At 19.4% G+C, this 27,789-nt stretch overlaps 2 protein-coding genes across 2 annotated transcripts in view; one reads left to right on the top strand and one right to left on the bottom strand.

Moving 5' to 3' along the window:
* Nucleotides 1-918: 918 nt before the first annotated feature.
* On the bottom strand, nt 919-5,844 carry LOC128965280 (5-hydroxytryptamine receptor-like). Its single transcript, XM_054311929.1, has 6 exons — nt 5,246-5,844; nt 4,876-5,173; nt 4,353-4,749; nt 3,429-3,549; nt 3,310-3,342; nt 919-991 (listed from the first exon to the last, which is right to left on the bottom strand). The coding sequence occupies exons 1-6, from the start codon at nt 5,842-5,844 to the stop codon at nt 919-921; spliced, it is 1,521 nt and encodes a 506-aa protein (XP_054167904.1).
* A 307-nt stretch (nt 5,845-6,151) lies between these two features.
* The window catches only part of LOC128965269 (integrin alpha-PS2-like), a 150,565-nt gene continuing 128,927 nt past the window's right edge, over nt 6,152-27,789 (top strand). The window contains exon 1 of the mRNA XM_054311919.1: nt 6,152-6,254. Coding sequence (XP_054167894.1) covers nt 6,152-6,254 — 103 coding nt within the window. The remainder of the gene's footprint in view (nt 6,255-27,789) is intronic.

Raw genomic sequence — 27,789 nt, 5'->3', positions numbered from 1 at the left:
AAAAAAATTTGAAATAAAACTTTTATTTATTTCAAGAAATCAGTCAAATGTATCGAAAATCTAATTTATTTCAATTTTATATAACATTTTTTCTGAAAATAAAATATATTCAGTATTTAACTTTAAATAACATTTTTTTAAAGAAAAAATATATCTATTTCTATATATATATATTTATGATAGTATATGTTTACAGTAAAGGTTTTACAATTGATATGTACATAAAATATATATTGTATTTACTTTTATATTTTCTTCAATTGAACAGTTTATTTAAATACTGGTGTAACAATATATTTGTAGAAATAAATGTTTTATTTATATAAAACAAATAATTATTTACAAAATATACATCAATAAATATTTTTTAAATGTTTATTTTATTGTATTAAAACATTGATTATTTTAAAAATAAAATTTTCAAATTATCGATAACATACTACCAAATATACTGTACTATCACTAACATAACATATAATAAATTTATAAACAAATATAAAAACTACAATACATTTGTTAACATTTGCTAAATCTATAATATATAATACATTCTAAATATAATATATCCTAAATCTATCGAAATTGAACTACATTTACAATAATATAATTATTGATTTTTGTTCAATAGTTTGGATGTCAAAATTATTGGTATATTTATATATATTTCAATTTTGTTTATTTTTTACACACACTTTAAAGCCATTATTTATAATATGATGGCATTTGTGGCAAATGTATGACAACAATATAATGTGTTTGTATGTATATAATGATTACCAGTTTATACAATAGGAGAAAATGTGAGAACAGATAATGCAAAGTGTCTGAAGTGTGTGTATGTATGTGTGTGTGTGTGTGTGTGTGTGTGTGTGTGTGTGTGTGTGTGTGTGTGTGTGTGTGTGTGTGTGTAACTGTGTGTTATCTAAATGAATGGCGATATCGATGTTGTCGACCGCATAATAGCTTCTTGAAGGCAGTCCGGAAGTCAGGGCTATTGAGGAGAAAAATAGATATATATTTAATATTATAAATAAATAAAATAGTGTTACAGTTATATTGAATATAATATATCTCAATATTAGTTATGCTTTATAGTATATTATAATATTATATAAAATTTTAAAAAATAATAAAGAAATTTCATATTGTATTATAAAAATAATAGTTAAATAAAAAATAACTTTTTAATCATGATTTGAGAGAGAGAGAGAGAGAGAGAGAGAGAGAGAGAGTTAAAGATATCAATACTAAGATTATATTGAATTTCATATTAATAATATTCAATATTTGTATTTTAATATTTTATTTTTAAAACAATGAAAAAAATATTTCAACAAAATATTTCACTATATTATACAGATATTATGCATATTTAAAATTAAAATTGAATTTTTATGGATCTAATAAACAAATAGAAATTTATTCAAAAAAGTCTATATATTTTTTGGTGCCATATATGGAGTATATAGTATTTATTTTGTGCATCACTTATCTCATTCAATGCTCTTTTATTTAAAAAAAGGTTTTTGTTTAGTGTTTTTTGTTTAAGTTTGTGTTTTGTTTTCAATTCACTGAATATAACAACTTATTCACTTTATTTTATCAGTGTTTATTTATATATATAAAACTTGAAAAAATAGTTAATAAGTTTTTTTTGCATTTAATTGTATTGTTTTTATAACATTGTTTTCTAGCCATTGTTGTTCAATAGTTATCTCTTTTACTTTAATACTACTCTATATATCTCTCGCTCGCTCTTTCTCTCTCTCTCTCTCTCTCTCTCTCTCTCTCTCTCTCTCTCTCTCTTATAGTTAACATTTAGATTTTTATAAGTCAAATAAGATCAAGATATATATATAGATAAATAAATAAATAGATAGAGTAAGAGAAATGGATAGAAAGATCCATAAGTTATATCTATTGATGTTTGAGATGTCAAAAAGTATTGCTTAATTCACAGCATTTCTAACATTTAAAGATAAAAGTCAGTGAATATAAGTCAAAGTGAAAAACAACATTAAGTAAAACACAAATGCATTCATTGTATTAAATAATTTTATATCCGCTTATACTCTTCAATAACTTTAATTTCACTTATTAGTATTATTACCGGTATTGTTATTATTATTATTATTATTATTATTATTTTAGCTAATAATAGATTTGTACATTTACTATATTATATGGTTTATTATAACTGTTTAATCTTTGAAATGATTAAGTGTTTAAAACAATTTGTTTATCTCATAACCAAAAAGGCATAACTTTTAAATTTTAATCAACAACAACAACAAATAATTTAATCACTTTCTACAACAAACTTAGTTTTTAATTGTATAATAAATGTTTGAAACTATAATTTTAAATAAGTATATCATTTTTAAAATAAAATTATCCAAAAACTAAAATTTAAAAAAATAAAGGATTTAACTCAAAAATATAATGAGTAAGTCATTTAGTAATTAATTTTAACGCAATCGTAGGCTTAATATCACAAAAATTAGGCTTTGATTTCCTTTGTGTTCATTAAAAGTTAAGTCAAAATCTCTGGGGTTTCACTGTATTTAAAGAGTCGCTACAAAAGCTAACACAACAACAAAATATATAATCAATTTAATTTAAATCAATATTGTTTGTTACAGTGGGTATAGTCTTAATCTAACAAATCTAGTCATATATCTCGAGTCAATATTGAGATAAAATAAAAAATTTTAATGCAATAAGGATTAAATTAAATGATTTTTATAATAGTGTTAATTATAATATGACCAAATGATTTAGTTTAGTTCACTTTTATTTTATATAATTAAGTTTTATCAGATTTTTCAACAAAAAAATTATAGATTAACATAATAATGTATACAAAAATAAAATAAAAATCATTGACACGTAAAAAACATTTATAAATTGTGTAAAATTTTTATAATTATTTGCAAATACTGTACCTATTTATAATCGGATTCAATTTATAAATTTAAGGTTTTTATATTTGTGTTATATTGTATATATATAACATTATTTAAATGTTTAAAATTTATTGGGTGTTATGTATTAACTAAAATCTATGTTATGCATAAAATGTAGTTACAATTTGCAAATAAAATTAAAAATAACACTTTAAATCTGCTATAAAACTGAGATTTAGAGATATAAGAGATATAAAACAATGTCTACTCTTGTGATAATTCAAATTATTTTCTCATCAAATTGTTATAAATAATTTAAATTACAATATTATTTAATTTCCAATTAAATAGTGGAACATCAAAGATCACATAATTATTAAACAAAACAAAAATTTTTAATTACCTAAAAATTGTATATATTATACAATTGAGTAATCTGTAAATCAAAAGGTATAATTAATATTTTTAAAAATAAATTTATTATATTTGAAATTGTTTTTATTTTAATAAAACATGACATACGAGTTGACATAACCGAGCCATAAGAAGACACTCATCAGAAGCAGTGGAGGATTACAAGTGGGACAGAGAGGCAGAGCCAGAGCCAGAATGAAGAACGGGGCCCAACATATGACAAACACACCTGACATACATTGGATTTGAAAAATCAAAATATAATAATACTGTTTATTTGTAACTTATGTTTTTAATATAGTATGTCATATAATACCCGTATAAAAGATACTAAAGTAAAAGATATCAATTTTATAATTTCATAAAAATGTTTTTGCATTAAATTCATTTAAATTGCAAATATTGTGCACAGTTTTTTGGAGTATTTATTTTCAACTATTTTTAACCCATTTATATGACTGTATTTAAGTGTGAGTGTGTTTATGACATAATGTTTCTCTTCCGATACATATATCCCCAAACATTAACAGAAACTAAACAATAATTTTTATTTCTAGTATTTTTATTATTATTATTATTACTTAATCGAAATTTTTATACATTGTTTAACGTTGTTACAAAAATAAGTCAAAAATGTGTTAATATCACAATTGCCTAGTATTTCACAACACAATAATGAATAGGAAAGCTCCGGGATGTAAAATATTGTGAAATTTAATGATCGATGAACTGTACACTTAAAGCTACGACCTCTCTCTCTCTCTCTCTCTCTCTCTCTCTCTCTCTCTCTCTCTCTCTCACACACACACACACACACACATACACACACACACATAGCTATATAAAGCCCATATAAATCCATTTCCCCACTACGTTAAAGTTGACCTTATGATAGTATTTGCTTTTATACGATAATTAATGAGTTTTGTGGCGACAATATAAACATGATAAATATACATTTTATTGTTGTTTAGCTCCGGGAGGTAGTCATATATAATCTTATATATATAAATAAAATAATATAAGCAATACCTGTAACAATAGCCAGTGTTTTGGCTGCTTTTTTCTCGCGTTTTGAATTAAGTGTTTGTTTTAAAGTACTCTTTGATCTCAAAAGTAATGGTTTAATGATAAGCGGTGGCGAATGGTTTGTCATTGTTGTCGTGTTTGATGCACAGGTGGTAGATGTCGAGCGATCGGTGATAGACATGGATGGCGGACCTATCGTTGGTTTTGACTTTACTGTTAATTTGGTGTTCATGTGATTCATTTCGTGACAATTTCGGTCAACATTTGGTGATATGGTTTGTATGACGGTTGGCGACAGCGGCTTATTTGGCGATGAATTGGTATCCATCACTTGATCCAATTGACTGGTTTTGATCTCTATTTTACTGCCGGGTTTACGTCGGATACGACGTCGGGCCACCTTTTAATCGATAATAATTTAGTTGATAATTATTACAAACTATTCAAATATTTGACAATTACTGTATATTATATAACATATATAGTATAAATTTATACTGTATTAATATATCAATTAATAACAAACTTTGTATATTTTCCAATAAAGCAGTAGTATTAGTATAAGTGGTGCGTAAAATGTGGCCACAGTTGCAAATAATTGATAGCCGACGTCTTGCGAGACCAGACATCGCTTCTCCATTTGAATGCGATTTTTGTAATCCGAGTCTTTCCAACCAAAGTTGGGAGCCATGGCTATGACGGCCGCCACTAACCATATCGTTAATATCATTAAACAAATACGTTTGGCGTTTCGGTGATGCATGTAATCAACGTTAGTTACCGCCCAATACCTATCCATAGCAATGGCCAACAAATGGAGAATACTAACGAAAATAAAGTTATAGGTATTTAAACAAAAAATTAAACCATTTATCGATTATGATGAGCACTGTTACCTGGCTGAGCAACAAAGCACATCAACACTGGTCCAAAATTCACATAATATGTCGCCGAGTGTCCACTGGCCCTGTATCTCGTAGAAGGCGCCCAACGGCATCACCAAACAGGCCACCAAAAAATCGGCCACTGCTAGTGATAACACTAAATAGTTGGCCGGAGTCCGCAAATTGCGTTCCAATAGGACAGCAGCAATGACCAGTATATTACCGATTACCGTACAGATGGTCAGTATTGTTAGTACGATACTCGTCGATACGATAAACAATATACTATTTTTATAAATCTCTTTATTTACATCTATAAAATTATCGCTAATATTATTATTATTATTACTAAAATTATTTAGGACTTTGTCCACCACTGATAACTGTCCACTACTATCTGCTCCGATATCGGCACCAATGGTCAGCACAGTGTTGGCTATTTCGTGAAAAACATCTGTCCTTTCACTAGTAATTATAGACAATTCATGTGTTGCCGGCGTTGACGATGACAACCATGAATAGTTGTCAAACATAAAACTACCGGTGCTTAAGTTCGCTAAAACTGTCGTAAAGTTTTGTTGTGCAATCAGTTTATAGTCGGTAATAGTCATCATTTGAAGTGACTAATAGTTTGGGCCAATAGTTATCATATATTTCTGCCCATTTCTCTGACTAAAACAATACAAGCATACGGTGCTCAAGACAAACAACTGATGACCCATTAAAATATATATATATATATAAACAGATTAAATATGTTGTGTATATATATGTGTGTGTGTGTTGACTACAATTTGTTTTTTCTTCTTTCTGTTTGTCTCAGCACTGGTCATCACTAACCACACCAAACGCCAACACTATTAACATACTATATATATGTTGAGAGAGAGAGAGAGAGAGAGAGAGAGAGAGGCTGTGATGGCTCTCATTGATATCAATGTCTCTATGGCTCAGTTGGAAATTGATGGGCAAAGTCGAGTCCAAGGAGTTAAAGGCAATCATCTATTTATTCAACACTCGAGTCAGTCAATCCTCCAAACATTTCAATCACTTTTAGGTTTTTTTGGATCTTAAGTTTAATGACTTTTTTCTCTCTCTCTGGTGAACAGCACTACTGTTTATAACCACTCATTAATGGGTTATCCATTTACTTGAATAAAACAATTGATGGATCTGTTTGGGTAAACAATAAAATACAATGCAAATAGTTTTTTCGATTATACATTTATTATACAATTATTATTTAATCACTATTTTTAAAAATAGATTCCTTATATATTTTGATATTGATTATTATAAAAATATATATAAATATACTGTATATACATAGCTGTATATAAAATCATTAATATTACATATTTACTATAGACATGTATGTATGTAAGTATGTAAATACTGAAATAGCTTATGAATAAATAAATTAATAGACTTATTGATATGAATTTTAATGTAAATCATAATTAAAATTTTTGTGTGCATTTGCTTTATAAGTCAAAATCAATATTTTACTTATAGGTAAACTGTAAAATATCTACTAGTGATAATAATGTACAGTATAATAAAACTAACTTACTATTATAAAATAAAGTTAATTATAAATAATTCAATGAATATTTATATATTTATATTAAGGATATTATATATTATTAAATCATTAATGCCACAAAAAAATAATGCAAAAAATTAATACATGTGTCGAAATATTTTTTTTCATAAGAGAATATACCATACAATACAGTAAAATACAGTAAAAATAATAATTTTAAACAAACAAAACAAAGTGATTAACTGTATGTTACTTTAAAACATAAATACATCCATTATCTCAATTTATGAACTTTAAGACTATTATTTCCATTATAATTATTATTATTACTTTTGTTATCTTTAATTTTTACTTAATAATAATATAAAGAGTATGTTTTTTGCTTTAAACTTATCTCTAAATTATTCATAATATATAAAATAATGTTTTTAATGTTATTAAAAAAGTGCCTAACAATGGAAATAATCATAAAAATAAATTTCTATTATTTGTTTTTATGACATCAGAAAAAAGTTACATTTTATTTCTATTTTTAAATTAACTTGTGTTTTAAAATCATACAAAATAAAATAAGATTTAATTTTTATAAATTTTCAATGGTTATGATAATTTAATAATGATAATAAAATTACTTAATATTCAAATATTTTTTATTTATTTTAATGAATGTTTTAATAATAATTATATTTTTAAAATCATAAATTATTATAGTAAGCATAGTATAAAAATCTATAGTACAGTAGTTATATTTTATAATATACTGTATATACTGTACATTATTATTACATACTGTATATTTAATAATAAAACATGGGTCCATCAATTTAACACTATTAAAATTGTAATTAATATTTTAAAAATTTGTATAAAACAATAATATATTAAATCTTTGACAAATTAATTAGTAAAATTAATTTTTTGTTTGCTTTATATGTAGCAAACAATAAATAATGATTTTTTAATTAACAATCAAAAGTAAAATTTTTACGAAAAAACTATAGATAATACTAATTAATATTTTTAACTTAATAATCAATTTTAGTAATACAATATAAATATAAACTTAATCACGTAATGAATTAAGATATTTCAATTTATTTAATACTTTTTTCTTGGAAAGTGCTGTACAAATATTTATATCCTACTTATGAATAAAATATTATATATAAATATAGATATAAAAAAATAATTGTTTAATAATTTTTTATTGAAACATTAGATAATTCTAAACAAACAAGTTTTAAAATATTATTTTATAAGTACATCTTAAACATACTTAATAAATAAAAATATTAATTAATTAATTTGAATAATTTTTAAACTAAATTAAATACTAACTATAACATACATAGAATAAGTATTATTTAATATTATTTTACTAAAACGCTAATTAAATAAATAAATAACCATATATTAAAAATTTTCCTATAAAAGTTAGTCATTAATAGTTTAAATTTAATGTAATTAGATAAAAAATAAATTATATAATTTACAATACATAAAAAATATGAAAATCACTATTTATTTGTAAAAATTTAAGATTCTTTATAAATTCATTTTATTTTTTAAAAAAATCAATTTTTGCACTAATTTTATAAAATACATTATTTTAAAATGATTAAAAAATTAAATAAAATTTACATATTATTGAAATAAATTTAAACTTTAACATTTGCTACTATCGTATATTTATGTAATTGGATAACATACTATAGCTAAAGCAACAACAAAAATTGAAAAACAACTGTAAAACAATTATAAGGCAAATATCATGACATAAATCAATGTAATTTTACATATATATTGTGCAATGTTTTTGAATCTAATTTTGTTAATAAATTTTTGTTGGATTTTCAGTGTCCAAAAAATCTAATTAATTTCAACTTCAATAAGCATCACAATTGTTTTGAAATATATATTATTGTATGAAATTTGTTCAAATATTGAGATTTTATTTTATAATTTTAAAAAAATTACAAACATAGTAAATAGTTAAATATACATTAACATTGTTATTAATAATAAGATAAAACCAAAATAACATTAACAACATTATTTCATGAAAAACAATATAAATTAAAAAATTAAGTATTAAAGAAAAAAATTATAAAATTTATACAAATCTAATAAATATTTTGAAATTTTATAATACTTTTAAAAATTTATTTTATTTTTTACTATCTTAATATATAGCTTTAAGCATTAATAATTAATTATATGTTAAAAATATGGTGACTTTTGATTTGAAATAATATAAAAAATAATAATTTAATAGACATTCAGTAAAATATATTATATAACAGATTTTACATTAAAATAGTGAACTAAAACATTTTATGTTAGCAAATAAATGTCACTATTTTTAAGGTAAATGGATTTATGATTGTATTTATTTAATATTGTTATGAAATATCAAATAAAAATACATTTTTGTCAAAACTTGTTGCCTATGATTCTTAATAATTTAAAGATATTTTATAAAAACAACATTTACAACATTTACAACATTTATCGATTTAAATAATAAATATTTAAATTAAAAAAAAAATAAAATGACGTTTTTACTTTAAATCTATTAAAACATAAAATTAATGATGAATACTAAATATAATTGAATAAAATAAAAAAGTTTTTTAATTAAATAATGTACATTTAGTAGAAAAAATTATTTAAATAAAAATAGTCATTACTATTTATAATATACTGTATTTAATTTTTAATTATGTTTTAAGTAATTCATCAAATTATCATATAAACAAATTACTCTATATTTTACATTATAAATTGATTTTATTTTATAAAACTGAAATTGCGTGGTTATGATTTAATCATTTTTAAATAGTTTTTTATTTCAACAAATGTTTATTAAAAATTAGATTTTTAACTTATAACAAAAAATTACAACTATTTTCTAAATGTTAAACAAATTTGTATTTATAAAAAAATTATCACTACATTATTTTGTACTACTCATAAAAATAATATATTACAAAACTAATAAAATCAAAATAAATAAAACATTTTTAAATCAAATAAAAGTCTTTTTAAAATATTAAAGAATTCAAAGCCATATTTGCGTCAATAGTTTATCAAAAATATAAACTATAAATACATTTTCAATTACATAATATAATATTATATTTGAAAATTTAATTTTTGTAGTTTTCTATTATGTAATGCATCAAAATTATATTACTATTGAATATACTTTTTTTATTATTTGTTAATATTTAATTTTCTACATATAATACACATTGTATTTATTTTAAATAATAAAAATAAAAATATTATGAAAAAGTTACAAACTTTATTTTACTTTCACAAAATTTTTAAAAATATTTATATATAAAAATATTATGTATTATTTTTTATGCCGTTGTTTTTTTACAAAATTATTTTGAATTAAATGTTGTTATTTAAAAATGTACATAAAAACTATATTTAAGTTTATTTATTATTAAAACATGCGTCATTGTGTATTATAGCTTATAATTTATAAGACTATTTTGATTTAATAATAAATAAATTAATTAAGTGTAAACTAGATATTTAAAAAATGGAGCATTTTTTATAATCAATAAATTCTACATTTTATTTATAAATAATTGTAATTATTTTTTTAAATAGTTTTTTCTACAACATAAAAAGTATTAAATGTTTTGATTATAATTTTTAAAGTATATCCAAAATAAAATAAATTCAATATTTTTCATTAAGAATATATTTGGAATATTAGATTTGAAATTACAATTTAAAAATAAAATAGCGATTTGATTGGTATATAAAATGTTGTTATAATAAACATCAAATAAAATATAATAAAAATAATTTTATATAATATTAGATTTATAATAAGTTTATAAAAATTTATTTACTAACTAAATAATGTATTTTATATGGAATTTCTTTACATTTAAAAAAATTCCCATGGTCAATTTATTATAAAATTTGTTAAATATTTTACTGTTAAAACTTAAATTACAAATTCAGAATCTCATTGAAATATCAATGCATTTTAAAGGATACTTCACTGTAAAACTAAGCTATTATTCAATAATTATATAAAATATTTTTTATATACCTATACTAGTCATCATTAATAAATGTTATCAAAATGTTAATATTTTTAATATACTTTATTTATTACAATAACATATATATATATCATAACCCAACAACATTTATTAGTGATATGAAAAAACCAAATGTTGTATTTTGTAATAATTTGACAAATATTAAATTATGAGAAAAATAAACTAATTATTTAATTTATATAAATTTTGCCGTAAAATTTTATTAATAAATTATATTTTTTTAACTACAAATTAAGTATAAAAGTGTATAAATTGAAAAGCGGTTCATAATTTTCAATGAACAGTATATTAAATTAAAATATGACAAAAATTCATGTATTTTTGCAATAAGTTTTTTTTATTAATATTTTCTTAAATTTTATCCTGGCTTATTTAATATGCTTAAGATCCAATTCAAATTTAAAAACAATAATTTACCCAATTCAAATATATGTTTTTTATTATAATTTAATGACAAAAATGTTATCTATTATTTATGTACTATAATATATTAAACTTATGTATATACACAATATTTTAAATATTTAATATAATACCGATATATTGTAATAATGATTGAGTAGTATTCAAAATAAATTTAATTGTATGGTTTATATGACAAAAATAGTTTCTAAAAACTATGGATTAATTGATTGTAATTTTCTAAAAATAATATTATATATAAATTTACACACAACATGAAAATATAAATTACAAATGAATATTAATACTTTCAAATATACAGTATTTATATAATCTGAATAAATCTTTAATTGAAATTCATTTAAAGTAAAAAACTAATTTATAAATAGTTTGCTTAAGAAAACAAAATTTATAAATTATCATTAAATTGTTATTTTGAATTTGCTAACTAAACAATTATATATATAATTTTTTTTAATTTATTAAATAATACTTATATTCGTCAAACAAAAAATTTGTCATTTTAAAAATAAATAATGATATTTATTATTTATAACAAAATAGTCAAAAAATGTATGCAAATAGTAATAGATTTCTGTAAGGCATTTATTAAAATCAATAAATAAAACTAATTTTGTTTGTTTTATGTATCGTAATTTAAATTTTATGCATAAATAGTCTATATTTTATTAAAGAAAAGTTACGAAATATTACGGAATAATAAAATGTTGATTTTAAATTAAAATAGTTTTTTTTTGCATTTATTTAAAAAATACTAAAATCATTTATTGCTATTATAATTGACGCAAACAAGTTTTATTTTAACACTAAAAAGTTTTAATCAAATTTACATAATATTTGCAATTTTAATAAATATATTTAATATTAAAAGTTTTGGTATGTCTTAATTTTAGTATTTAATTTATTTTTTTTAATTTAAAAATAAAAAAAATTATTATATAAATTAATCAAATAAGTTAAATAAAATATATCATAAACATACTTATTTGTTTATTTGCTATTATAACTTTATAAATTATTTTTGTAATATTTAAAATTTTAAATAAAATATAATACTTCTACATTTTAATATATTTAGTCTTAAATACTTTAAAACAGTGATTAACAGAAACATTAATTATTGATACATATTGTGAAAACAATATTTAAGTATATTATAGTAATATTGTATAATATTAAATCATAATATAAATTTATATTAGTTTAAAATATATTAAATAATATTTTTTAATTATAAGATATTAACAATTTATTTATTACACAATTTTTGTATAAATGTAATAAAAATTATTGTGCATAAAAACAAAATTATTTTTTAAAATTATTAACAAAATTATTAACAAATAATTATAAAAATTAAATATTTTTAACAAATACTCTATTTTAATAATAATATAATTATGCAGTTTTAATAAAAATTAAGTTATATTTTTTTACTGTTTACATATGATATTGTATAAAATTATTATGTTTAGATGTCTCCAATATATAATATGCTAAACACAAATAATACTTTAACATAAAAAATTTAATATATTTTTTAAATATTATACTTTAGATAAAAAAATTCTACATAGATTATAGATATATATTAAATATTCTACATTTGTTATACAAAACAGTTACAATCATAGTAAAGTGCTTACACGTGTGTATGAATTTAATATTTATTTATATAAAAAATAACATAATATTGTTTTATATTACATATGATATGATCTATCATGTAAAGTCATGAAATTAAATATTTAGCAAACAATAGATGAGAGAAACTAAAATAATAATAATAAAAAACAAAATTATCATCAATAAATTGATGGGAAACACAAATAACATACTAATCTTGTACATCATCTTTAAAAATATTATTTTTTATACAGTATTATAGATATATAGATAAATTTATATTACGATCAGTATCTATCTTATCTATCATCCGATGCTTTTACTTTTTTAGATGAAACCATAAGTACACACTTTATGTAATTCAATGATCACAACTACAACAACAATATCTAATACCACTGTATATACCAATACAATAGCGAAGCCAACAATAATATCAATAGCTATTAAAGCACTCGACTAGAGATGACTTGAAAATAAAATCAATTTTTTAAATTATTTTTTTCGTTACTAAAAATGTCATAATAAATATATTTCATTTTTTCTAATTCTATTTAATAATAAAAAATACAAAAATCGATTTAAACTATTATTATTTATTATTTATTATTTTTAGATTTTATCCATTTATATTTTAACATAATAATTTGCAAAAAATATTATTAATAGAAATTATAAAACTAAAATAATTTCTATTAATAATATTTGTTATTATTACTAACATTATTGCTATTATTGCTATATTAATACTATTGATAATTTACAATAATTACAAACATTATTACAGTGTCACAGTACATATAAAATTTTTAATATTTTAAAAGATATAAAAAAATTTAATTAAAAAAAACATTTATTAAATGTTATTAAATTTAATGCAATATTAATCAAAATTTGCAATCTATTATCAAACTTACCTATTGCAATGTTTGGCTTAAATTAATATGCAATATCAATAAATATTATACTGTATTAAAATAATATTATACAAGTCTTAGTTCAAAACACAATTTAATAGTCTACGCGAGTGATGTATCACATATATAGTATATTTAATTAATACATTAGATTAAAATTAAATATAAATTATATTATTAAATATATCTTTATTTAAAATTTTTCAAATATAATAATAGTTTACTAATAATAATAAAGTAATGTACATTATACCGTGAGTAGAGTATAATATTTAATTAAGTAGACATTAATTTCTACTTGTTGTATTTATATTATATATTTACAGTATATACATGTAAATAATATACACTACTATATTTCAATAACATTTATTAATATTACACAAATTATTAAATGATTGAAAAACTTAACATAATTTATATCTTTTAAAATTCAAATAAAAAGAAATATGAAATTTTAAATTGTCATAAAATATGTGTTTGTAAAAAAATAATGACACAATTTATATTATAACTATAGTTTACACAGCAGTCACATACACTGATATAACACTAATAGAGTTTTGAAAAAAACTGTATTCAACTTATATTTTAGTTGTGTTTCTAGATTTTACTAAACGGTCTTTAATACTACAGTATATATGAAAGTCCTGTTATATTCAAGGTTAGAAACAATATTATATGATATGTTATGTTATGTTATATGTCTATTCAACATATAAGACAATTAAAGTGAGTGTAGTTAAGTAAGTGAGTGAGTAAGTGTGTGTATGTGTGTGTGTGTGTGTGAGAGAGAGAGAGAGAAATATAATATGAGTGCGCGTGTAATGACAGTCTTTAATAGTCACGATCTGTAGATAGTGGAGGAAAGGGATGTCATGATTGATAATAAATAAGCTGACGGTGCAATTATGCCAATGTAATACAATGTACAGTATGTCACTTTCTTATTAAAATTGTTACTTATTTATATTGTATATTATATCAATGAAAGTATAATAATCTTTTATACACCTAATATAATTCATATTACAAATAATTTCTATTGATATACATATAAAATTAATATTTATGAAGATTAAATTATTCAAATATAAAATAAAAATTTTTATCATATGATAATTTAAAACTATGATAAATATAGATTATACAGAAAACAAATTATAATTTTAATATTAATTTTATGTAAATTGATATTAGTCTATAAAAAATCAAAATACTGCACCCAATTACTTAAATACATAGTAAATGTATTAAATTTACTTGCGTGTTAAACAAATATTTTATTAAAATTAATAGATATTTAAGCTAACAAAATTGAAAAATAATGCAAATATATTCAAAAATATAACTAAATAATAAAAAAAACAAACGATAATCTCATAGGGTTTGAAATTCTTTGTCAAAAAACAATATTATAATAACACTAAAAAACATTATTTTATATTTTCATATATTAAATATTCTATATTTAGTTATTTTGTTGAATAATAAAAAATTATATAATTATTGAAATTTAGTTACTTTTTTAATAATTTTACAAACTTTGATTTTATTATAATTTATAAATATCTATGTATTTTTATGATTTATGATATTTGAATAAACAAATTAATTTTAAATAAATTATATAATATATCATATTTTATTTTTGCATTAATAATACATCTATATTATTAATCAATTTAATAAATAATTAAAGCATAAAACATGAACTTACAATATTTCATAAGTTAATAGTTTTGACAAAGTCATCTATAAAACGAGTTATCAAATAAATATATTTGAAATTCACGTTTACTTATATTTTAACAAAAAATATATAAAGTTATAATAAAATATAACATTAAAATCAAGTGTAGGATATAGTTGAAAATAACTTTATACGTATAAATAAATTTTATATATATATTATTTATACTATACAGTGTATATATATTAATACAGTATAGAATATACTGTATATAGTAAACATTAAAATAGTAAGTTTATTGTTTCCGACAATATAACTGAAAATACATTTTACAACAAATATAGAGACTCTCTATAATCATATTCTGTGTCAGAATGTAATACTATAATGATATCTGTTTACAAAAGAATAATTTTTGAATAAAACATTATAAAGATTATGATAATAATCTTATATAAACTGTTTATATTTCGACAATATATATATATAGTAAACATTTATTTACCTAAAAATATAATGTCATATAAATTTGAATTTTGAACATCATTTCATATTAACATCGCATCATTCAATGTCTAAAAATAACTCACATTTTGTATACAGTATTTAACTCTATATTGTAAAATAGTTTTTATATACCATTATTTATAATTAATGATGTATTTTTTAGATAATATTTTATAACGTATCATATGTATTTTAATAGTTTATTAAGTTTTTTCTAAAATAAATAAATAATTAATCAGTAAATATATATATTAATTAACATCACATCAATACTGTATATACACATTATGTAGATAGTAATCAATATTATGTTTTTAAAATATCTACAAATAAAAAATATTAATTATATATTAAAATAAAATTATAAATCATTTTTTTGTAAAATGAAAATATATTTAAAAATAAATATTTGATTTATTGTATATTATAACTAATATGTGTGTCTCTATTATAATCTGCAAAATATACACACAGTAGTATACTAGCTACTATGGGCGCGATTTAATCCTCCTATAGTTTTAATCCTTTAATCCCCTACTAATCCTCTTATCAGTTAATCCTTTCAGTGAGCGCGTAAAAGTTATGAATGAAATAGTACTACTACATGTAGTAGTAGTACTATTGACCATTCATAAATTATGTAAGTGTGTAGAAGTGATGTTATGCAATATGTCACGTGACATATTGCATCACAAGAAATTAAAATGTTTTTTTAATTATGCATCTATTTTTTGATTAATTATTAATTTTATTTTATTAAATACAATTAAATAAATTTTCAAACAGTTAAATAAAAGTTAATTACAATTAAGTATAATATAATTATTATAATTTAAATTGGTAATTATAATTATTAGACTCATTATAATTATTCGGTATTATTTTTTAACAAATAAGTATTTGTTTATATTTTTAATAAAATTATATTTTGATTTAATAGGTATAAATTCTAAATATATTTTCAATGATAAATTATTTAAACATTCACGTTGATAAATATACTCATTATTATCCGAGTTTATAATAATCAACTGTAACCCTAGATTACCTTTTATATTTACAGTTAATAGATAATCTTGCATTAAGTCCCAATTGTGTGACCCTAATTTCTCACTATAATTGATCCCAGCTAAGCGACATAACTTTTGTGTACCACGAGTTTGAATGTTTGGACTATATCCCTTTGCAGCAATAATTTTAAACCAATGAAGATTATTGGATAGTTTTTGTTTATCAAAGCCATAATAATGCCAGACGCTTCCTATCCAAATAGCATGATATCCAGATGAATAAGATTTGCAATTAATTGTGATAACACTTCGCTTTTTAAAACTTTTTATTAACTGCTCTTTTTGATTATTCACAACAGGTATTATTTCAATTGATTGTGATTTAATTGTTTTTGACTCGCCGGTGTTAAAATTCATATTTTAATGATATACTAATTGTCACACTACAAACACGTAAAAATAAATAAAAAATACGTTTTAATAACACTATAATATATAATCTTATTGAGATTGAAGTATATATTGCTTGCAATTTACTGTGCGCTATATTAAGCGCCTGCGTTTAAATAAAATAATTATATATGATGCAATGCTTATTAATATTTATAACACAATTAGATATTGTTATAATTATTATATATCTAAAATAAATAATATATATTTATATATTATATTATTTAAAATAACAAATTATAATAAAATTATTAACATACTAATAATTGTAATATTAGTTATATATCAACTAACAATAATTTAATAATAAAGTACTTTAAAACATTAATATACTTATAAGATTACCTGTTTATAACATGTATAATAAGATAAATTAAATGAAGTGAACGTTTAAAGCTATGCAAAGCTAATGAAATGCGTTAACTGCTATGCAATGCTTGCAATATGTGGTGCTATGTATTACGCCTGCGCACAAAGTGTAAATGCTGTTAATGCATAAATGTTGATGCAATCATATGTTTATAAAAAAATATATATAATTATAGATGATGCAATGAGTTTCTTGATATTATTATTAACACTAATATATTACTATTATTTCTTTTACTTAAAATAATCATAACACTAGAATAGTAGTTTACTCTTATTATAACTTAGTATAATAAGTAATAAAATAATTTTTTGTTACAATTGAAGTAAGTTTTGATAAATTATTTAAAATAAAAAATGATGTATACAAAATTCAGTAGTTCTTATTATTACACTAAAGACTATTATTATAAATAATTATAATATACTGTGAATTAAAATTCTTTATTACAAGTTTTACGATTATTTATATATTAACTAATATATATAACTTAAGTGCATCCATTAATACACTCTAATAGAATAATGCTAGATATTAAGATAGTTTGTATGCAATACGTTGAGCTATGTATTACGTCTGCGCAAAACCGTTTATTAAATGTTGATTCAATATAACTGGTTCAAACCGGTTTATTAGTGTTAATGCAATCACATGATTAAAGAACCGGTTATTACTAGTTTAAAAATATAGATAAAAAATGAATTCCTAAACCTAGCTATAGTCATTATATATATATATATATATCGTAGCTATAAGTTTAATAAGATATGTATTAGATTATGTTTATAATACGGATTGGCTGTATATACTAGTGGTTCTGTAATAAAAATATATACATATATATATTAAGACAGTTATGATATAAAATTTTTCGTTGAGTTATATACTAAAGATATAATACTGTTTTTTTCGAATATTAAGTTTTAAAAGCAATATTTAATTTATTTATGTTAAAGTTATATTGTATAAGTAATTTTCTTAATGCGTTGTAAAGAATATATGTATTACAGTATATTATACTGTATAGTAACTTGTAAAGTATATAAAATAAAGAGTAATTGGTTATATTAAATCTATGTACTGTATATAAGTGATAATTAAACTACTACTTAATTTTTTTTAATAATATCTTAATTTATATTAATTATCAATATTGTACTATAAAAAATACCTATTAATTTATCTATTATGTTATAATATTATCATACTGCGTACAAGTATTAATGTTACTGCATTATATTCTATTATTTTTACATTTTAGTAATATATATCTTGATATATTGTACCAAAACATATACTATTTTTGAAATATTATACTACGTCAACTTTTAATTACATTAACTATGTAAGAAAGTTTGGTCATTATTCTGGATCTTCGGATCAGTAATCCATCTCCGAGACAGATACAAGACTTCAAAATAATATTAGTTATATATAACGCAGCTATCTATAAACAGAACTTCAAATGGGTCATTCATATACACTGTGACGTAATAGATAAGCTATAAAAATTGACCATACCCCCTTAATCTTTGATAAGTAATCTTTTAATTCATAAATTACGTTACAGTTCCTTATAAAATATATCTAGCTTTACTTATTGTTTTGTAAATTTTACTTAAAATTCACTTTAAGGCTATATGACTGTTAACTCACAGACTAAACCGTCAAATACTTATATTATTTTATTTAATAATATATTAACTTAAAATTAATAATACATAATACATTTTATTAACATATTAAAACATATTACACAAATAAAAATTATTTTAAAAGAAAACTATTTTATTTTATATTACAAATAAATAATATTGTACTATAAATTTATAAAGATACATTACTATTATGTTATCTATTTATGTTTCTGGATTATTTTACAATATTTTTAAATTTTATTAAAATATATCTATGATTTATTGTACTATAGAATATATTATACTAATTTTTAGTATATTATAATACTTTTACATTATAATACTATATAACGTTATAATTGTTATTGTATTGTAATATTATTTTTAACTATTATTATTGTACTAATGCACCATTGGATAAAAAATTAGTAAATTACTTATATGCTTATATACTATTTAATAAAGTTATATATATATATTTACTTCATAGTAAATTTTATTACCATAAATTATTTTAAAATAATACTATTTTATTTAATATTTAAAACATTTTGCAGAATTACTCTTTATTATATTACAATTCACATTATTAAGTTTAATAACTAAATTATATTACACTATTACTGTTTTATTTGACTATACTTATCTTATATTATATTATTAATACATTAAAATTATTAAACACTAACTAATATATATTTTATTAATGCACATACTTTATAATCATAAGAATAATTTTTTTATTTTAAATAATAAATTCATTTTTAAAACATTATTTTAAAAAATAAATAACATTACAATTACACAATTTAAAATTTATTATAAAAATAATAAATTATATTACAAATACACTATTTTACATTTTAGTTATTTTATATTATGCTAGTAATAATATATTTTACTAATAATTATAATAAATTAAACTATTACAATATATTTTACTATACATGTATGATATATTACTAGCAGATTAATTAAACATTATGATATATTTATAAATATTAAATAATATATCTTTATTATGATCAACGAAAACTAATATATTAATTTACATTATGACTGTTTTAACAAATTATAATATGGAAATAATGATATACTATTAGTAATCATATACATTATATCTTTTTTGTATTCAATAACTTAAATAAATAACAATTTTACATTATTTTTCAATAATACTGTTTTATTTTACACTATTTGTATATTAATTTATATTTTAACTATTTTATATAACTATTGAATTACGTTTACCTATACAATTACAAAAGCAGATAACATACAATTTAAAGATATAATGTTATTTTTATATTTATGTTATACTGGACTACATTATACCATTAAACAGTATGACTATACTTAATTAAAGCACTAATTATTAATATAACGCTATAATTTATTAGTTTTGCATTTGATAGCAATATAAAATATTTGAAATATCCTACACAAACTAATTTATATTAATTAATAATAGTATAATTAATAAAAAAAATATGTTTAATCCTATTACACACCTAAATTATTTCAACTAACTAACTAGCTAACAACACAATTATGTAATTATGCAGTACAGTTACACTATTAAAACAGTATAACTAGGTTATAAAACACGATATTCAACTATTTATTAATATAATTATAGGTTATAGCACAATAATTATAATAATTATTCCTAATTACTATTATGTAATTTGCAATATATCTAAGTTATATAGCATTTTCAATTTATACAATAATCTAATTTTTAACTATGTATATTCAACTACCTTTTAATAATTTACGACATAACAATGAAATATTTCTTTAAAATACGTTATATTGTATCATATAATATAACTTTATTATATATAACTATATCTATACTAATTAAAAATGTTATTATAATCAATTCTCTATACACTTGTTAACAAAAATAGTAATCTGTTCTGCACTATATTAGTTAAAAATATCTTAACATTAAGTATGATGTATTACATTTAGATTTTTAAACAGTATGACACTTGACAGTTATACTAATTCACACTCACACTAATTTACAGTATTGTTATATTGTTTAATAATAAATTTATATTTTAATACATTACAATTAACATCACTAGATAACATTACACTTTTGTTATAATACACAAATATATAGTCTAACTAATATATATTACTATATTTACAATATTTTATTATATAATTTTAATATATATTTTATTATATTTATTAGCATTTACAGTAATTTATAAAATAATTATTGCATTTTAAAACATTTATACTTATTTATAATGTTAATGCATTGCATTTCCATTGATTTAGTCTATAATTATGGTATATCGTATACACCTATATTAACTAATAAGATAATTACAGTATATTACATTACTCATTAATTAGCAAACACTATAATTTATCATTATTATATTACTATTATTATTGTAACTAGCGTGTGGTATAACTACGTTAAATTTTACTAAACTTATGCTAATATGATATATAAAATATACTTTAAACTTAACATTTTAATATTTATACTACCTTTAAACTTATATACAATATATCTAAGCTACATTTCAAAACATTTATTTAACAAACAATGTAAATTTTTTATTACACTACCAAACACTATAACTATCCTATATTTCTTATATATATTTCTATTCTATATAACTTACACATATATTATATAACAGTATAGCACTATCAGTATACTAGTTGACATTATATCCATTCTTTGTTACACAATACTAATTATAGCTAACAGTTTTGATATGCTATATTAAAGTACTAATACTATACTGTATGGAAATGTATACTATAATATTTACATTTTTTAGATAACTGTTTTTAAATTTATTTCTTTATTTTTACACTACATAACAATATAATTACTTTAAAGCACACTACACGTACACAAGTTTACTGTATAACATATTATTGTCTACAACAAGAAGACTTACTTAATTTTTTTTCTTAATTTAATATAATTTTTCTATTTTGTTGGATTGTTTTACAATATATATTATAAATTTAAAACTGTTGGTTTGTTATTGTTTTATAAACTAGTAAACTATGTAACAGTTATATTATATATTTATGTATTTTGGTTAAAAAATGTTATACAAAAATAAAGATGATTGACAAAAACATTGCTTGTCGTTGATAGTATATAGATATAGAATATTTACAAATATATAAAGTAATAATTAGTTTTGATAGATATGATAATAATAAGAATGTAAGCTAATTGTGATCAATAGTTTTTAGTGTATCCATATGGTGAGATAAATGCGTTATTAATAAATTTCAAAGACCATCATTGCATATATTTAGTAATAATTATTGGTAATTAGTAATTGATTATAACATTATCTGAGCAAGTAATACATTATACACATTAAATATAAAATTTGATAATAGAAATAGACTGTTGTATACAATTGGTAACACTTTGATATAATAAATATTATATGAGTTGTGCTAATATTGTTACTATTACACACTCTAGTGACTAAATTATAAAGTGATGAGGTTATAAAATAATTATACTGATTATATTTTTGTATTATTAATGGTAATAAACATTACGATTTTTAGTTAACACAATTGATATATATATATTTGTTTGTTAGTATTTATTATTATTTATAATAAAACACGGGTGAATAGTATCATTATTCTACATATACTAACATATTTTTCAATTTACAGCACAATTTATTTAAAATGTAACACTAATATATTTTTATAGAGTAATTTGTTGTGCAACAATATATTACGTTTAACTATAAACTATTAAGTTTACAACATGTTATTAATGTAACATAAATTATGTTTACTATCTAATTAATATTAAGTATAAACTATTAAAGAAAACTAAACCACACTATTACTTTATTATATTTTACTTTGACTGACTAATTTATTGTACTAATAATTTAATTTATGTTGTAATTTATGTAATATTATTATATTATTAACTACTAGTAACCAATATTTTGCAAATATATAGTATGTTATGAGAAACAAGTTTTTATTTATATTTTTATATATACTTACTTTTGAATATAATGTTTAAAATAACTTTATTATATAATATGTGACATTTGCTATGCAGTGATAACAATAATGAATAGTATATTTAAGTTATAGTATATCTTATTTTGGATAGTATGGTATATTTGATAGTTTCATAGTATATAAATAGTATATAGTTTTTGTACAAGTATATTGTGTATAGATGTAATATTTTACTGATTTACTGTGTTCTACTTTTCAGTATACATATTTAGTAAATCAGTAAAATATTACATCTATACACACTATACTTGTACAATAACTATATACTATTTATATACTATGAAACTATCAAATATACCATACTATCCAAAATAAGTTATACTATAACTTAAATATACTATTCATTATTGTTATCACTGCATAGCAAATGTCACATATTATATAATAAAGTTATTTTAAACATTATATTCAATAGTAAGTATATATAAAAATATAAATAATTTACTTGATTCTCATAACATACTATATTTTTGTGAAATATTGGTTACTAGTAGTTAATAATATAATAATATTACATAAATTACAACATAAATTAAATTATTAGTACAATAAATTAGTYAGTCAAAGTAAAATATAATAAAGTAATAGTGTGGTTTAGTTTTCTTTAATAGTTTATACTTAATATTAATTAGATAGTAAACATAATTTATGTTACATTAATAACATGTTGTAAACTTAATAGTTTATAGTTAAACGTAATATATTGTTGCACAACAAATTACTCTATAAAAATATATTAGTGTTACATTTTAAATAAATTGTGCTGTAAATTGAAAAATATGTTAGTATATGTAGAATAATGATACTATTCACCCGTGTTTTATTATAAATAATAATAAATACTAACAAACAAATATATATATATCAATTGTGTTAACTAAAAATCGTAATGTTTATTACCATTAATAATACAAAAATATAATCAGTATAATTATTTTATAACCTCATCACTTTATAATTTAGTCACTAGAGTGTGTAATAGTAACAATATTAGCACAACTCATATAATATTTATTATATCAAAGTGTTACCAATTGTATACAACAGTCTATTTCTATTATCAAATTTTATATTTAATGTGTATAATGTATTACTTGCTCAGATAATGTTATAATCAATTACTAATTACCAATAATTATTACTAAATATATGCAATGATGGTCTTTGAAATTTATTAATAACGCATTTATCTCACCATATGGATACACTAAAAACTATTGATCACAATTAGCTTACATTCTTATTATTATCATATCTATCAAAACTAATTATTACTTTATATATTTGTAAATATTCTATATCTATATACTATCAACGACAAGCAATGTTTTTGTCAATCATCTTTATTTTTGTATAACATTTTTTAACCAAAATACATAAATATATAATATAACTGTTACATAGTTTACTAGTTTATAAAACAATAACAAACCAACAGTTTTAAATTTATAATATATATTGTAAAACAATCCAACAAAATAGAAAAATTATATTAAATTAAGAAAAAAAATTAAGTAAGTCTTCTTGTTGTAGACAATAATATGTTATACAGTAAACTTGTGTACGTGTAGTGTGCTTTAAAGTAATTATATTGTTATGTAGTGTAAAAATAAAGAAATAAATTTAAAAACAGTTATCTAAAAAATGTAAATATTATAGTATACATTTCCATACAGTATAGTATTAGTACTTTAATATAGCATATCAAAACTGTTAGCTATAATTAGTATTGTGTAACAAAGAATGGATATAATGTCAACTAGTATACTGATAGTGCTATACTGTTATATAATATATGTGTAAGTTATATAGAATAGAAATATATATAAGAAATATAGGATAGTTATAGTGTTTGGTAGTGTAATAAAAAATTTACATTGTTTGTTAAATAAATGTTTTGAAATGTAGCTTAGATATATTGTATATAAGTTTAAAGGTAGTATAAATATTAAAATGTTAAGTTTAAAGTATATTTTATATATCATATTAGCATAAGTTTAGTAAAATTTAACGTAGTTATACCACACGCTAGTTACAATAATAATAGTAATATAATAATGATAAATTATAGTGTTTGCTAATTAATGAGTAATGTAATATACTGTAATTATCTTATTAGTTAATATAGGTGTATACGATATACCATAATTATAGACTAAATCAATGGAAATGCAATGCATTAACATTATAAATAAGTATAAATGTTTTAAAATGCAATAATTATTTTATAAATTACTGTAAATGCTAATAAATATAATAAAATATATATTAAAATTATATAATAAAATATTGTAAATATAGTAATATATATTAGTTAGACTATATATTTGTGTATTATAACAAAAGTGTAATGTTATCTAGTGATGTTAATTGTAATGTATTAAAATATAAATTTATTATTAAACAATATAACAATACTGTAAATTAGTGTGAGTGTGAATTAGTATAACTGTCAAGTGTCATACTGTTTAAAAATCTAAATGTAATACATCATACTTAATGTTAAGATATTTTTAACTAATATAGTGCAGAACAGATTACTATTTTTGTTAACAAGTGTATAGAGAATTGATTATAATAACATTTTTAATTAGTATAGATATAGTTATATATAATAAAGTTATATTATATGATACAATATAACGTATTTTAAAGAAATATTTCATTGTTATGTCGTAAATTATTAAAAGGTAGTTGAATATACATAGTTAAAAATTAGATTATTGTATAAATTGAAAATGCTATATAACTTAGATATATTGCAAATTACATAATAGTAATTAGGAATAATTATTATAATTATTGTGCTATAACCTATAATTATATTAATAAATAGTTGAATATCGTGTTTTATAACCTAGTTATACTGTTTTAATAGTGTAACTGTACTGCATAATTACATAATTGTGTTGTTAGCTAGTTAGTTAGTTGAAATAATTTAGGTGTGTAATAGGATTAAACATATTTTTTTTATTAATTATACTATTATTAATTAATATAAATTAGTTTGTGTAGGATATTTCAAATATTTTATATTGCTATCAAATGCAAAACTAATAAATTATAGCGTTATATTAATAATTAGTGCTTTAATTAAGTATAGTCATACTGTTTAATGGTATAATGTAGTCCAGTATAACATAAATATAAAAATAACATTATATCTTTAAATTGTATGTTATCTGCTTTTGTAATTGTATAGGTAAACGTAATTCAATAGTTATATAAAATAGTTAAAATATAAATTAATATACAAATAGTGTAAAATAAAACAGTATTATTGAAAAATAATGTAAAATTGTTATTTATTTAAGTTATTGAATACAAAAAAGATATAATGTATATGATTACTAATAGTATATCATTATTTMYATATTATAATTTGTTAAAACAGTCATAATGTAAATTAATATATTAGTTTTCGTTGATCATAATAAAGATATATTATTTAATATTTATAAATATATCATAATGTTTAATTAATCTGCTAGTAATATATCATACATGTATAGTAAAATATATTGTAATAGTTTAATTTATTATAATTATTAGTAAAATATATTATTACTAGCATAATATAAAATAACTAAAATGTAAAATAGTGTATTTGTAATATAATTTATTATTTTTATAATAAATTTTAAATTGTGTAATTGTAATGTTATTTATTTTTTAAAATAATGTTTTAAAAATGAATTTATTATTTAAAATAAAAAAAATTATTCTTATGATTATAAAGTATGTGCATTAATAAAATATATATTAGTTAGTGTTTAATAATTTTAATGTATTAATAATATAATATAAGATAAGTATAGTCAAATAAAACAGTAATAGTGTAATATAATTTAGTTATTAAACTTAATAATGTGAATTGTAATATAATAAAGAGTAATTCTGCAAAATGTTTTAAATATTAAATAAAATAGTATTATTTTAAAATAATTTATGGTAATAAAATTTACTATGAAGTAAATATATATATAACTTTATTAAATAGTATATAAGCATATAAGTAATTTACTAATTTTTTATCCAATGGTGCATTAGTACAATAATAATAGTTAAAAATAATATTACAATACAATAACAATTATAACGTTATATAGTATTATAATGTAAAAGTATTATAATATACTAAAAATTAGTATAATATATTCTATAGTACAATAAATCATAGATATATTTTAATAAAATTTAAAAATATTGTAAAATAATCCA

Source organism: Oppia nitens, unplaced genomic scaffold (assembly GCF_028296485.1).
Source record: "Oppia nitens isolate AA-2021 unplaced genomic scaffold, nextdenovo-longstitch-racon4-pilon3 scaffold10_pilon_pilon_pilon, whole genome shotgun sequence".
NCBI classification, from domain to species: Eukaryota; Metazoa; Arthropoda; class Arachnida; order Sarcoptiformes; family Oppiidae; genus Oppia; species Oppia nitens.
The sequence above is the reverse complement of the archived record's forward strand: the minus strand, read 5'-3'. Positions and strand labels throughout refer to the sequence as shown.